We start from the raw sequence: 13,817 nt of genomic DNA, 5'->3' as shown, positions 1-13,817 counted from the left end.
TCCAATCTCCCCCCTGCCTCCAATCTCCCCCAGGCCCCCTGCCTCCAATCACCCCCTGCCTCCATCGTCCCCTGCCTCCATCCCCCTCTGCGGTGCCACCAACAACCCCTGTCTCCATCCCCCACCCTCTGCGGTGCCACCAACACCCCCTGCCTTCAATCATCCCCTGCCACTAACACCCCCTGCCTCCAATCTCCCCCTGCCACTAACACCCCCTGCCTCCAATCTCCCCCTGCCTCCAATCTCCCCCTGCCTCCAATCCCCCCTGCCTTTATTGCCCCCTGCCTCCACCCCCTTCTGCAGTGCCACCGCAGTCATCATCACCCCTGCCTCCAATCTCCCCCTGCCTCCAATCTACCCCTGCCTCCAATCTACTCCTGCCTCCATCCCCCTCTGCGGTGCCACTGCAGCCATCATCACCCCTGCTTTCAATTTTCCCCTGCCTCCACCCCCCTCTGCGGTGCCACCGCAGCCATCATCACCCCTGCCTCCAATCTCCCCCTGCCTCCAATCTCCCCCAGGCCCCCTGCCTCCAATCACCCCCTGCCTCCAATCTCCCCCTGCCTCCATTGCCCCCTGCCTCCATCCCCCTCTGCGGTGCCACCGCAGCCATCATCACCCCCTGCCTCCAATCACCCCCTGCCTCCAATCTCCATGCGCAGTTCCAAGCCGAACCGATCTCAGAAATTTTTACTGGCACATTCCCGCAACCATGGACATTTGTGAACGGGGGGGAATGCCCGTTTTTATGAACTTTCCGTAAAAATACAGACGGTTGGCAACACTGCCTGGGGGCCCCATGAGTTGTCAGCCCCCCCTCCCTGCTCGTAAGTGTTACTAATCATGTTAATTTTTGCCCATTGCATAATCAAGGGAACACCCTCAACCGGAGCTGATAGAGCCAACGACTGACCTTTCAACCTCGAAGCAATGGGAAGCGGGTCAAGTGCTTCCCATTTTTTTTTTTTTTTTTTTAAGAGAACCGGTCATTTGCAGGCAGGTTAGCCCTTGGCAGCAATCCCACTTCGCAACATTGGTGTGGATTCAAGAAGCAATTGCGCCTGTGTAACCATAGGTTACACAGCGCAATTGCTTACTTGCCCCGGCGTAACGAGTGCTCCTGATTCAGGAACCTCGTTACACCGACTGCAGCCTAAGATCTGCGTGGCATAAGGCTCTTATGCCCGCATATCTTAGGCTGCATTCTTGCGATGGCCGCTAGGTGGCGTTCCCGTTGTGGTCAGCGTATAGTATGCAAATTGCATACTAACACCGATTCACAACGTTGCGCGAGCCCTGCGTATGCAATTTACGTCGTTTCCGTACGGCGGTTTTTGCGTAAGGCTGCCCCTGGGCAGGGGCAGCCAATGTTACGTATACCCGTCGTTCCCGCGTCGCGAAATTTTAATTTTACGTAGTTTGCGTAAGTGATTTGTGAATGGCCCTGGACGCCATTTGCCGCAATGCACGTCGGGAAAGTTTCCCGACGGAGCATGCGCTCTACGATCGGCGCGGGAACGCTCCTAATTTAAATGATTCCCGTCCCTTACGGGGTCATTTAAATTGCGCGCGCTTGCGCCGGGCATTTTGCCGGAGCGCCCACGCAATTTACGGAGCTATATATCACAAAAAAACAAAAAAAATAAAAGAAGTAAACAAAACAAAAGGAGGAAGTCACAAGATGCTGAGGCTTGTGTTTCAGTTGCAGAATTTGTTTTCCCAGCAACAACAAACGTTTGCGTAACTAAGGAACTTGTGCAAAGATAATATAAAAGTTCAGACCCCCCCCACAAAGCCGCACAAATACGTTACTGAAGTCTTAGCTAATAAATTACACCACGTCGTATTTCTTCAATGGCCGCATGACATAAACCACCAACATTTTACAAGTTTACTTCTTCTTAACAGCAAAAATAAGCATGGTGACCCAATGACGCAAAATACCAAGTGCATACGGTGCCTTGAAAAAGTATTCACACCCCTTGAAATTTTCCACATTTTCTCATGTTACAACCAAAAACGTAAATGTTTTTTATTGGGATTTTATGTGATGGACCAACACACAGTGTCACATAATTGTGAAGTGGAAGGAAAATGATAAATAGTTTTCATTTTTTTTTTTTTTTACAAATAAATATGTGAAAAGTGTGGGGGGGGGGTATTTGTATTCAGCCCCCTGATACCCCTAACTAAAATCTAGTGGAACCAATTGTCTTCAGAAGTCACCTAATTAGTAAAAAGAGTCCACCTGTGGGTCATTTAATCTCAGTATAAATACATCTGTTCTGTGAAGCCCTCAGAGGTATGTTAGAGAACCTTAGTGAACAAACAGCATCATAAAGGCTGAGGAACACACCAGACAGGTCAGGGATAAAGTTGTCACCTGATTGGCTGAAGCGACATCGAGGGAACGTGGAGAGGAGGACGGCGGCGCTGACCTGAGGAAGGTAAGTGCGGGGACGAACTGGCTGCATTTGATGGGGAAACTGGCTGTATTTAGGGGACGAACTGGCTGCATTTGGGGGACAAACTGGCTGCATTTTGGGGACAAACTGGCTGCATTTTGGGGACAAACTGGCTGCATTTGGGGGACAAACTGGCTGCATTTGAGGGTAGGGGGAACTGGCTGCATTTGGGGGGGGGGGACTGGCTGCATTTGGGGACAAACTGGATACATTTTAAGGGAAACTAGCTGCATTTGGGGGGGGGGACTGGCTGTATTTGGGGGGAAACTGGCTGTATTTGGATGGGGACACTGGCTGTATTTGGGGGGGAACTGGATCCATTTGGGGGGAAACTGGATCCATTTGGGGGGAAAACTGGATCCATTTGGGGGGCAAACTGGATCCATTTGGGGGGCAAACTGGCTGCATTTGGCGGGGAACTGGATGCATTTGGGGGGAAACTGGCTGCATTTGGGGGGGGGGGCAGGCTGTATTTGGGGACAAACTGGCTGCATTTGAGGGGGCAAACTGGTGGCGTTTGATGGGCACAGTGGTTGCGTTTTAATGGGCACAGTGGTGACAATTGATGTTTTTTTTTTCAGTTTGTTTGCGCCCCCCCAAAAAATTTGAGCACCATCCGCCACCATCCGCCACTGCTCCAGAAGATGAACGCAGAGAGATAGCCAGATTCAGAGAGAGTTAGGCCGGCGTATCAGTAGATACGCCGACCTAACTCGGAATCTGCGCCGTCCTAAGTTTAAGTGTATGCTCAAACTGAGATACACTTAAACCTATCTAAGATACGACGGCCTGCCCTTTGGCCGCTAGGTGGCGCTTCCGTTGAGTTTGGCGTAGAATATGTAAATGCCTAGATACGCCGATTCACGAACGTACGTGCGCCCGTCGCAGTAAAGATACGCCGTTTACGTAAGCCATTTTCCGGCATTTTCCGGCCTAGTCAATGTTAAGTATGGCCGTCGTTCACGCGTCGAAATTTGAAAATGTTACGTCGTTTGCGTAAGTCGTCGGTGATTAGGGCTGAACGTAATTTACGTTCACGTCGAAACCAATGCGTCCTTGCGGCGTACTTTGGAGCAATGCGCCGTTCGTAAAAAATGTCAATCACGTCGGGTCACAGTTAATATAAATAAAACACGCCCCCCTCATCCTCATTTGAATTAGGCGCGCTTACGCCGGCCAATTTACGCTACGCCGCCGTAACTTAGGAGGCAAGTGCTTTGTGAATACAGCACTTGCCTATCTAACTTACGGCGGCGTAGTGTAAATGCCATACGCTACGCCTGCCTAACGTTGCGTGCCCCTACCTGAATCTAGCTAAGAGTGTTGGTGGTGGAAGTGGTAGTAGTAATGTAAAGTGAGCAATGGGCAATTAAGTGAACCTGCTGCCTTGAGCATGGGTTTACTAGAAATGTAGATATTCAAAGAGGAACCAAGTCCTCTTAGTACAACTATGTGACAGTTACATTTCCAGCACGTAAAACTGTTAAATCAATGGGTTTAGTTCTGCTTTAACTCATCACCAAACTTATTGGTGAGGACCCGTCATACTGTATCTTCTACAACAACCTTATATGTTTATTCAGCTGCTCATTTTAAAATAAAAATAAGTTTCAATTCTTACTAGAAGCCTATACAGCAAAAAAAAAAACAGAAGAGAGAAAAGATGTGAAAGAGGAAATGTCTGCACTGCTCTACATAAATGTAACGTGAACAATCAGCTGGGGAAATCAGGGGGAAAAGAGAACTCTGGGGAACCATTATGGTGGGGCACCCAGTGGGGCCAGCTTCAATTTAGGTTGATAAATATACCATTGGAAGTAGGGCAGTCCCGATACCACTTTTTTAAGACCCAGTACAAGTACCGATACTTTTTTCAAATACTTGCCGATACCGATTATTGATACTTTTTTTTTAATCTCATGTGTCAGTAGTTTTTTTTTTTTTTTGTTTTTTATTTTTGTTTTTATTTATTTTTTACAATGTTTTACTTTTTTGGGGGGGGGGGGTGAACAATGTCAGAGTGTTTTTTATTTTTTATAATTTTTTTATAATATTTTTTTCTTATTTATTGCAATTCTTTTTTTCTTTTTTTTATCAGCCCTGTTGGGAGGCTTTGGTGAGATATCAGGTGTCTTAACAGACCTCTGACATCTCCCCTTTGAGACAGGGAAAGGGACTAGGGACACGGATTCCCCAGTCCCTTTCTCAGCTGCCTCAGCTGCACTGAAAATGAATGGAGAGAAGACAGAGGCTCCTCTCCATTCATAAACTGAAACATCGTAAACACAGTTTACGATGTTTCAGTTGTGTGAATGGACAGAGTCAGTGATCACCGACTCTGTACATTCGGAAAACGAAGAAGCTGGATTTACCGACTACTACCTCCGCTTTCCATCCTGACAAATCGGGGGGGACAGCAGCACAAAGGGGGACAGCAGCACGGAGGGGGACACAGAGGAGAAGAGAGGGGGACACGGAACAGCACGGAGGGGGACACGGAGCAAAGGACAGGGGGACACGGAGCAGAAGAGAGGGGGACAAGGAGCAGCATGGAGGTAGACTCGGAGGAGAAGAGACGTGGACATGGAGCAGAAAATAGGAGGACACGGAGCAGAAGAGAGGGGGACAGAAGCACAGAGGGGGACACGGAGCAGAAGAGAGGGGGACAGCAGCACGGAGGGGGGCACGGAGCAGAAGAGTGGGGGACAGCAGCACAGAGGGGGACACAGAGCAGGAAATAGGAGGACATGGAGCAGAAGAGAGGGGGACAGAAGCACGGAGGGGGACACGAAGCAGAAGAGAGGGGGACAGCAGCACGGAGGGAAACACAGAGCAGAAGAGAGGAGGTCACAGTGCAGCATGGAGGGGGACTCGGAGGAGAAGAGATGGGGACAGCAGCACGGAGGGGGACACAGAGCAGAAAATAGGAGGACACGGAGCAGAAGAGAGGGGGACAGAAGCACGGAGGGGTACACAAAGCATAAGAGAGGGGGACAGCAGCACGGAGGGGGACACGGAACAGAAGAGAGGAGGACATGGAGCAGCATGGAGGGGGAAACGGAGCAGCATGGAGGGGGACACGGAGGAGAACGGAGGGGGACAGCAGCATGAAGGGGGAAACAGACGGGGGGACAGCAGCAGAACGGAGAGGGACTGGAGGAGGATGTGGGGACAGTCAGCGGTGATCGTGTGTGGGAGAGTTACAAGCACCGACCACCGCTGATTTCACTAAAGCAGCTGAAAGCCGCAGGGATGGGGGGGACTGGGTTAAGCTGAGAAACAGACCGGCTGTCAGACTTTGAAACCTATACAGGGTGATCAGTGCTTGTAACTCTCCCACCGCACTGATCACCCTGACTGCCCAGGTATCGGGTGAAGCATCGGAGCAAATGCTCGGTATCGGTACAGATACCGATACTAGTATCGGTATTAGGACAACCCTAATTGGAAGTATTGGTTATACTGTATCTTGTGTGCAAAAATACCTGTTGATCTTGCCTTTAAAGGGCCCCAACATAGCCGGCAGATAAACCTTACAAAAGACTCTGCCTCTGCCTCTGCTGCATTCTTATCAGTTCTCTATGGATGACAGAACACCTCCTTTCCATGGGACATGAGGAGAAAGGGAGGTGTTCTTTAGTCCTTTCCTAGGTTTACAACAATGCTTATTGCTTCTCCATAGATACAGTAGAGGAAGTGAACATTTTCACCCTAACGTAGCCTCCACACCTAAGGCCTGATATACTGCAATAGATGACATTTTTGTTGTTGGGTTTAATTTTTCAGCGCTAAATAAACTTAGCAAACAACATTTTATTTTAATAAAAAAAATTCTGTTTCAGTTTAACTTGCCTTCGGTTGTGAAACTGTGCTGTATAAGGTGTTGCTGGTGGTAAAATTGGATTGGGATTCTTGGGGTTCCTTTGCGGGAAAAAGAAAAACATTTATTTTCTTATTTATTTTCCATACAGAAAGTAGATCAAATGGTTAGGTCACTTTAAAATCTGTCAATTTATTAATGATCCCTCCCTCTTTGTCCAAACCAGCAAGGCATTTCCCCTTCACTGCTTCTTTGGTGGTGAGCAAGATTCTACAGCATAATAACTAGTGAGGGAGTGACATTAAAAGAGGTTATTGTCCTAAAAAGTGTTTGGGGACCCGGGTCCTGCCCCAGGGGACATGTATCAATGCAAAAAAAAGTTTTAAAAACGTCCGTTCTTTCAGGAGCAGAAATTTAATAATGCAGACCCTGAAGGGTCTGGTATGGATTTTGAGGGGGAACCCTACGGCATTTTTTTTAAATTGGCGTAGTGTTACCCTTAATATACCAGACCTGAAGGGCCTGATATGGAATTTGGGGGGGACCCCTACGCAATTTTTTTTTTATTTTGGTTTGGGGTTTCCCTTAATATTCATACCAGACCCAAAGGGCCTGGTAATGGATTGGGAGAGGGGGGGACCCGTGCCATTTTTTTTTCAATTACTTTTATCTGTATTGCCGGGACCCGACAATTCATTATAGCCGCGAGTAGTTTTAAATGACTTTTTTTCCTTTAGAAATGTAATTTTGTGCAGGGACTGTTATAAACACGGGAAACATGCGCTACTTTACAGGCATACTATAGACACCCCCCCAGGTATGAAATTTAAGGGAATATTTCACTTTTATTGTTTCATAGGAATGAACTTTATATTCGGGTCAAACATGACTCAAATTTGACTCAAACATTGGCTGTTCACCCCTTCGCCAAATAGCGAACAATTTGGGGTGTTCGCTGAAAATTTGAAAGCCGCGGAACACCCTTTAAATGTTTTAAAGGTTAATATGCAAGTTATTGTCATAAGAAGTGTTTGGGGACCCGGGTCCTGCCCCAGGGGACATGTATCAATGCAAAAAAGTGGCAATTTTTTCAGGAGCAGTGATTTTAATAATGCTTAAAGCAAAAACTTTCATATTTAAAACTTTTTTTTTGCATTGATACATGTCCCCTGGGGCAGGACCTGGGTCCCCAAACACTTTTTATGACAATAACTTGCATTATTATAAAATTAGCACTTTTGATTTCTCCCATAGACTTTTAAAGGGTGTTCCACAGCTTTCGAATTTGCAGCATACACCACAAATTGTTTGCTATTTGGCGAACAGGCAATGTTTGAGTCAAACTCATGTTCGACCTGAACATAAAGCTCATCCCTAATTGAAAGGATCATTACCTGGATGTGTGGCTAGGAGCACCAAGTACACATGTGTCAAACACAATGCCCACTGGCCAAATCCAAATCATGTGGCCATCCCACCTCTTCTGTAGCTGCGCCCCTTTCGCCTAAATATCTAGCTTGTCTTGCCAATTGGCAGCAGAGAGGCAGACAGAACTTCTCCACCAGATCCTGCACTTCTCCATGCAGCTGTGGAGAGGCTTTTCTCTGCTCTCCTCCCTGGAGAGAAGAACTCCTTCTACATATCCTGTGCCTCACTGTGCCGATGCATAACCTCCTGCTCAGCATTCAGCAGATTCTGGCAGATGACTCCAGTCCTTCTCCAGATTCCTCCTGCGCTTTCTGCTTCGGTTGGTAGCAGCAGACTGGTTGGCGAGTTGAGCTGGGAATTTTGTTTGGCTTTGTTTTGCATGTGTTGCCCTTCCATGTGCTCCTTGCTGTGAAGGCCAGTTATAGGTGGAGGCAGGGGCCATTTGTTTGTTACTAATGTTATTTGCACTTGCCATGGCTGCCATACCCTAGATACGCCACTGTCTATGGGCATCCCATATCCCAAACCAAGTTATATCCCCAAATAAACAAAAAAAAAAACAAAGCAAAATAACTGTTCATTGTCTCTGATGCCCTGTATACACGACCGGGTTTTCTGATGGGAAAACTGCAAGGAGAGCTCTTTTGGTCGGGAATCCCGGTCGTGAGTATGCTCCCTCGCAGTTTTTCTGACGGGAAAACTGCCAAACCCACCGGCAAATAAAAGAGCACCAGCTCTCTTTTTTCCCGTCGGGATTCCCGACTGACTTTTTCCCGTCGGAAATCCCGAGCGTGTGTACGGGGCATGAGTGTGATAATGGAAGTCTGGCAGCAGGGTGATATGGTGGATGTTAGTAACTAGGAGCAACCATCCGCTATGGGAGAAAGGCAGATATTCCTTAGTCCTTTCCTAGGGTGACAACATTGCTTCTCCATAGATACAGTACAGCACGAGAGTGCTGTTTTCCTAGGACAGAAAGTGTGTTACTGGCACCATCACCGGGTGATAAAAAAAAACTGAAAAAAGAAAACGAATGCAGCCATCACATGGAAGATCTGGTAAGCTTTTTGTTGTTGGGTTTAATTTTTCAGTGCTCCAAACCCTGACAAACAGCATTTTATTTTCATCTATTTCGGTTTTCTGTTTCAGATTAACTTGCCTTCACATGTAGAACTGTGCTGTATAAGGATTTGTCGGTGGTTTCGTTGGATTGGGATTCTTGTAGTTCCATTGTCTAAAACAGAAAACATTAATTTTCTCTGTTTATTTTCAATATAAAGAGAAGGTCAAATGGTTAGGCCACCATAAAAGCTGTTACACTCTTGATGTTTTCTCCCTCGTTGGTCAAACCAGCGAGGTGTTGCCCCACCACTACTCCTTCCCTGATGAGCAAGATTCTACATTAGAATCTTGCATCTAAGCCACCAAGAGAGCAACATTAAAGGAGCAAGTGAGTATTCTATTAAGAGATCCTGTTGATACCAGCAACATGATAGCCATGCCTTCCAACTTTCGAAGATTATCATTACCTAAATGTGCGGTTAGGAGTACCTCGTACATAAGATCATTAGAAATTTGTTTAAAAATTGAATTAGCAAGAACATCAGATGTACCCAACACGTTTCAGGAAAAGGCCTCTCTTTTCTTCATGGCTTGAACAATGGTTTTGTGAAAGAATCAAAAAGTATCCTAAAAAGCCTAGATTAGGGCTACAATGAAACTAAGAACCTTCCAATTTTGTGAGATGATCATTACCAGGATGTGTGGCTTATTACAAATGTTCATTGGAAATTTGTTTAAAATGTTTATGTCAGGGTTGAGTTCACCTGCTGGTGGCACTGGGGTTCACTTTGCAGAGGGCTGCAGTTCCAGTGTCCACCAGCAGGTGTCTGCCAGTAGCCAGCAGGTTCTGATCAACCACACCTGGCTCCAGCTGCCAGGTGGATATTTAAGGCTGCTCCGCCCTTCCACCAGGGTGTCACCATCCTGTCTGCTTGCCTCCTTGCTACCAGATTGCACCTGATACCTATCCTGAACCTTCCAGTGTCCTGAGCCGTCCTGCACCCCTCTGCCTTGTTCCATGCTCTTGTTCCCAGTCGTGTCTAGGGATGAGCTTCGAGTTCGAGTCAAACTCATGTTCGACTCGAACATTGCCTGTTCGCCGAACAGCAAACTATTTGGGGTGTTCGCTGCAAATTCGAAAAGCCGCAGAACACCCTGGAAAAGTCTATGGGAGAGATCTAAAGTGCTCATTTTAAAGGCTTATATGCAAGTTATTGTCATATAAAGTGTTTGGGGACCTGGGTTCTGCCCCAGGGGACATGTATCAATGCAAAAAAAAGTTTTTAAAAAAGGCAGTTTTTTCGGGAGCAGTGAATTTAATAATGCTTAAAGTGAAACAATAAAAGTTAAATATTCCTTTAAATTTCGTACCTAGGGGGTGTGTAAATTATGCCTGTGAAGTAGCGCTGGTTTCCCATGCTTAGAACTGTCTCTGCACAAAGTGTCATTTCTGAAGGATAAAAAGTCATTTAAAATCACTGCTCCTGAAAAAACTGCAGTTTTTATACTTTATTTTGCATTTATACATGTCCCCAGGAGCAGGACCCGGGTCCCCAAACACTTTTTAGGACAATAACTTGCATATTAGCCTTTAAAATTAGCACTTTAGGTTTCAAACGTTCGAGTCCCATAGACTTTAATGGGGTTCTAAAGTTCACACAAACTTTTGGTCTGTTCGCAGGTTCTGGTGCAAACAGAGCGGGCGGGGGGGGGGGGGGGGGTTCAGCTCATCCCTAGTCGTGTCCCCTTCCTTGCATTCCTGTTGCCTTTGTCCCCTATGTTGTAGATATTGTATATAGATAGCAGTTAGGTTCATTAGTTATTCTTGTTCTTGTTTGCTGGAGTGGTTTATGTTTACTGTGTGCTATGTTTATGGTTTGCGGTGTTCATTGTGTGCTATTTCTCACTGTAAATAAATATCACTTTAATATATATATATGTATCCTTTGGTCTCAGTTCCTCTGTGTAGCTACGTGTCTGGTGGTCTTAGCTGCTGACCCTGACAGTTTAATGATCAAGAACATCAGATGTAGCCAACACGTTTCAGGAAAAGGTCTCCCCCTTCTTCAGGGCTTGAACACTGATTTGTGAAAGAATCAAGGAATTTTCTAAAAAGCCTGGAGTAGGTCTACAATGGGGGCTGAGAACCTTTCAATTTTCAGACGTGATCATTATCTGGATGTGTCATTAGGAGCACTTAGTACAAATGTTCATTGGAAATTAAAATATATATATTGATCAAGAACATCAGATGTAGCCAACACATGTCACAAAAGACCCCCCTCTTCTTCAGGGCTTTAACAATGGTTTGTGATAGGTCCACAATGGGGCTAAGAACATTTCAATTTTCAGACGTGATCATTATCTGGATGTGTCGTTAAGAGCACTTAGTACAAATGTTCATTGGAAATTAAAAATATATATATATTGATCAAGAACATCAGATGTAGCCAACACATGTCAGAAAAGACCTCCCCCTTCTTCAGGGCTTGACCAATGATTTGTGAAAGAATCAAGGCATTTTCTAAAAAGCCTGGCTTAGGGCTACATTGGGGCCAAGTTGAGAAAAACTTCGGAGGTAGCCAACACTTTTTGCAAAATGCCTTCCTCTCCTTCAGGGCTTGAACAATGATTTGTGAATAAATCAAGTGGTTTCCTAAAAAGCCGGGATTAGGGGCTACAACAGGGCTAAGAACCTTCCAACTTTGTGAGATGATTATTACCTGGATGTGTGGTTAGGAGCACTTAGTACAAATATTCCTTGACAATTTGTTTAAAACTAATATTGATCAAGAACATCAGATGTAGCTAACATGTTTAGGGAAAAATTCTCTCCCTTCAGGGCTTGACCAATGTTTTGTGAAAGAATCAGAGAGGTTCCTAAAAAGACTCGAGTAGGACTACAATGGGGCTAAGAACCATCCAACTTTCTGAGATGATCATTACCTGGACGTGTAATAAAAGCACCTAGTACACACAATCATTGGAAATTTGTTTAAAACATTTATTGATCAAGAACATCTGGTGTAGCCAACACGTTTTGGGAAAAGGACTCACCCTTCTTCAATGCTTGAACAATGGTTTGTGAAAGAATCAAAGGAGTTGTCCAAAAATCCTGGATTAGGGCTATGGGGCAAAGAACATCGGAGGTAGCCAACACATTTTGGGAAAATGCTTTCCTCTTCTTCAGGGCTTGAACATTGGTTTGTGAAAGAATCAAGGGTTTTTCGTAAAGAGCCTGGGTTAGGGCTACAATGGGGCTAAGAACCTTCTAACTGTCCGAGATGATCATTGCCTGGATGTGTGGTTGGGAGCTCTTAGTGTAAATGTTTATTTTAAATTTGTTTAAAACATTTTATTGATCAAGATCATCAGATGTAGACAACATGTTTCGGGAAAAGGCCTTCCTCTTCTTCAGGGATTGAACATTGGTTTGTGAAAGAATCAAAGAGTTTCCTTAAAAGCCTGGATTAGGGCTACAGTGGAGTGAAGAACATCGGAGGTAGCCAACGCTTTTTGGGAAAATGCCTCCCTCTTTTTCAGGGCTTGATCAATAATTTGTCAAAGAATCAAGGGGCTACAGTGGGGATCGAAAAAATTTGTATTAATGTGCATAACGAAGCCAAGGAAAGATGGAAAAATCTCCAAAAGGCATCAAATTACAGATTAGACATTCTTATAATATGTCAAAAAAAGTTCGATTTTTTTTCCATCATTTACACTTTCAAAATTACAGAAAACAAAAAAATGGTGTCTGCAAAAGTTTGGGCACCCTGCAGAATGTCAATATCCTCTGTTCGGAATGTAATTAAGAAATGGCAGTCATCAGGAACAGTGGAAGTTAAAGCAAGATCTGGAAGACCAAGAATTTTTTTAGACAGAACAGCTCGCAGGATTGTGAGAAAAGCAATTCAAAGCCCACGTTTGACGGCCCGATCCCTCCAGAAAGATCTGGCAGACACTGGAGTTGTGGTACACTATTCCACTATAAAGAGATACTTGTACAAATATGGTCTTCATGGAAGAGTCATCAGAAGAAAATCTCTTCTACGTCCTCACCACAAAAATCAGCGTTTGAACTTTGCAAATGAACATATAGACAAGCCTGATGCATTTTGGAAACAAGTTCTGTGGACTGATGAGGTTAAAATAGAACTTTTTGGCCGGAATGAGCAAAGGTACGTTTGGAGAAGAAAGGGCACAGAATTTAATTAAAAGAACCTCTGTCCAACTGTGAAGCATGGGGGTGGATCAATCATGCTTTGGGGTTGTATTGCAGCCAGTGGCACAGGGAACATTTCACGAGTAGAAGGAAAAATGGATTAAAAAAAAAATCAGCAAATTTTGGATGGTAACTTGATGCCATCTGTGAAAAAGCTGAAGTTAAAGAGAGGATGGCTTCTACAAATGGATAATGATCCTAAACACACCTCAAAATCCACGGGGGATTACATCAAGAGGCGTAAACTGAAGGTTTTGCCATGGCCTTCACACTCTCCTGACCTCAACATAATCGAAAATCTATGGATAGAACTTAAAGCGGTGGTTCACCCTGCAGGACAACTTTTTAGCATAAAATTAGGCATAGTAGCGTGAGCTACAGTATGCCTGTCTTAATTTTTTTATCCCCGTACTCACAGTGTAATCGTACATAGAAGATTCCGACTGCCCGCGGGGAATGGGCGTTCCTTTCAAGAGGGAGGGTGATTGACGGCCGGCTCTGGCACGTCACGCTCCCCGAAGACAGCCGGAGTAGGTCTCGGCTCTTCACAGCGCCTGCGCACAGACTATGCGCAGGCGCCGTGAAGAGCCAAGCCTATTTCGGCTATTTCCGGAGAAGCGTGACGCGCCAGAGCCGGCTGTCAATCACCTTCCGTCTGGATTGGAACGCCCATTCCCCGTGGGCAGTCGGAATCTTCTATGTACGATTACACAGTGAGTACGGGGATAAAAAAAATTAAGACAGGCATACTGTAGCTCACGCTACTATGCCGAATTTTATGCTAGAAGAATTTTTTTATAGGGTGAACCCCCGCTTTAAA

General features: G+C 45.4%; 1 protein-coding gene across 2 annotated transcripts in view; it reads right to left on the bottom strand.

Moving 5' to 3' along the window:
- LOC120921089 (SLAM family member 5-like) overlaps nt 1-13,817 on the bottom strand; it is a 126,686-nt gene that overhangs the window by 16,063 nt on the left and 96,806 nt on the right. For both annotated transcript variants that reach the window (XM_040333732.1, XM_040333733.1), the window contains exons 8-9: nt 8,873-8,947; nt 6,318-6,386 (exon numbers count right to left, since the gene is read on the bottom strand). In XM_040333732.1, the coding sequence (XP_040189666.1) occupies nt 6,318-6,386; nt 8,873-8,947 (144 nt within the window). The remainder of the gene's footprint in view (nt 1-6,317; nt 6,387-8,872; nt 8,948-13,817) is intronic.

The sequence above is a fragment of the Rana temporaria genome, chromosome 13, assembly GCF_905171775.1.
Source record: "Rana temporaria chromosome 13, aRanTem1.1, whole genome shotgun sequence".
Taxonomy (NCBI): domain Eukaryota; kingdom Metazoa; phylum Chordata; class Amphibia; order Anura; family Ranidae; genus Rana; species Rana temporaria.
Note: the sequence above shows the minus strand (reverse complement) of the source record. Positions and strands in the feature narration are given on the sequence as shown.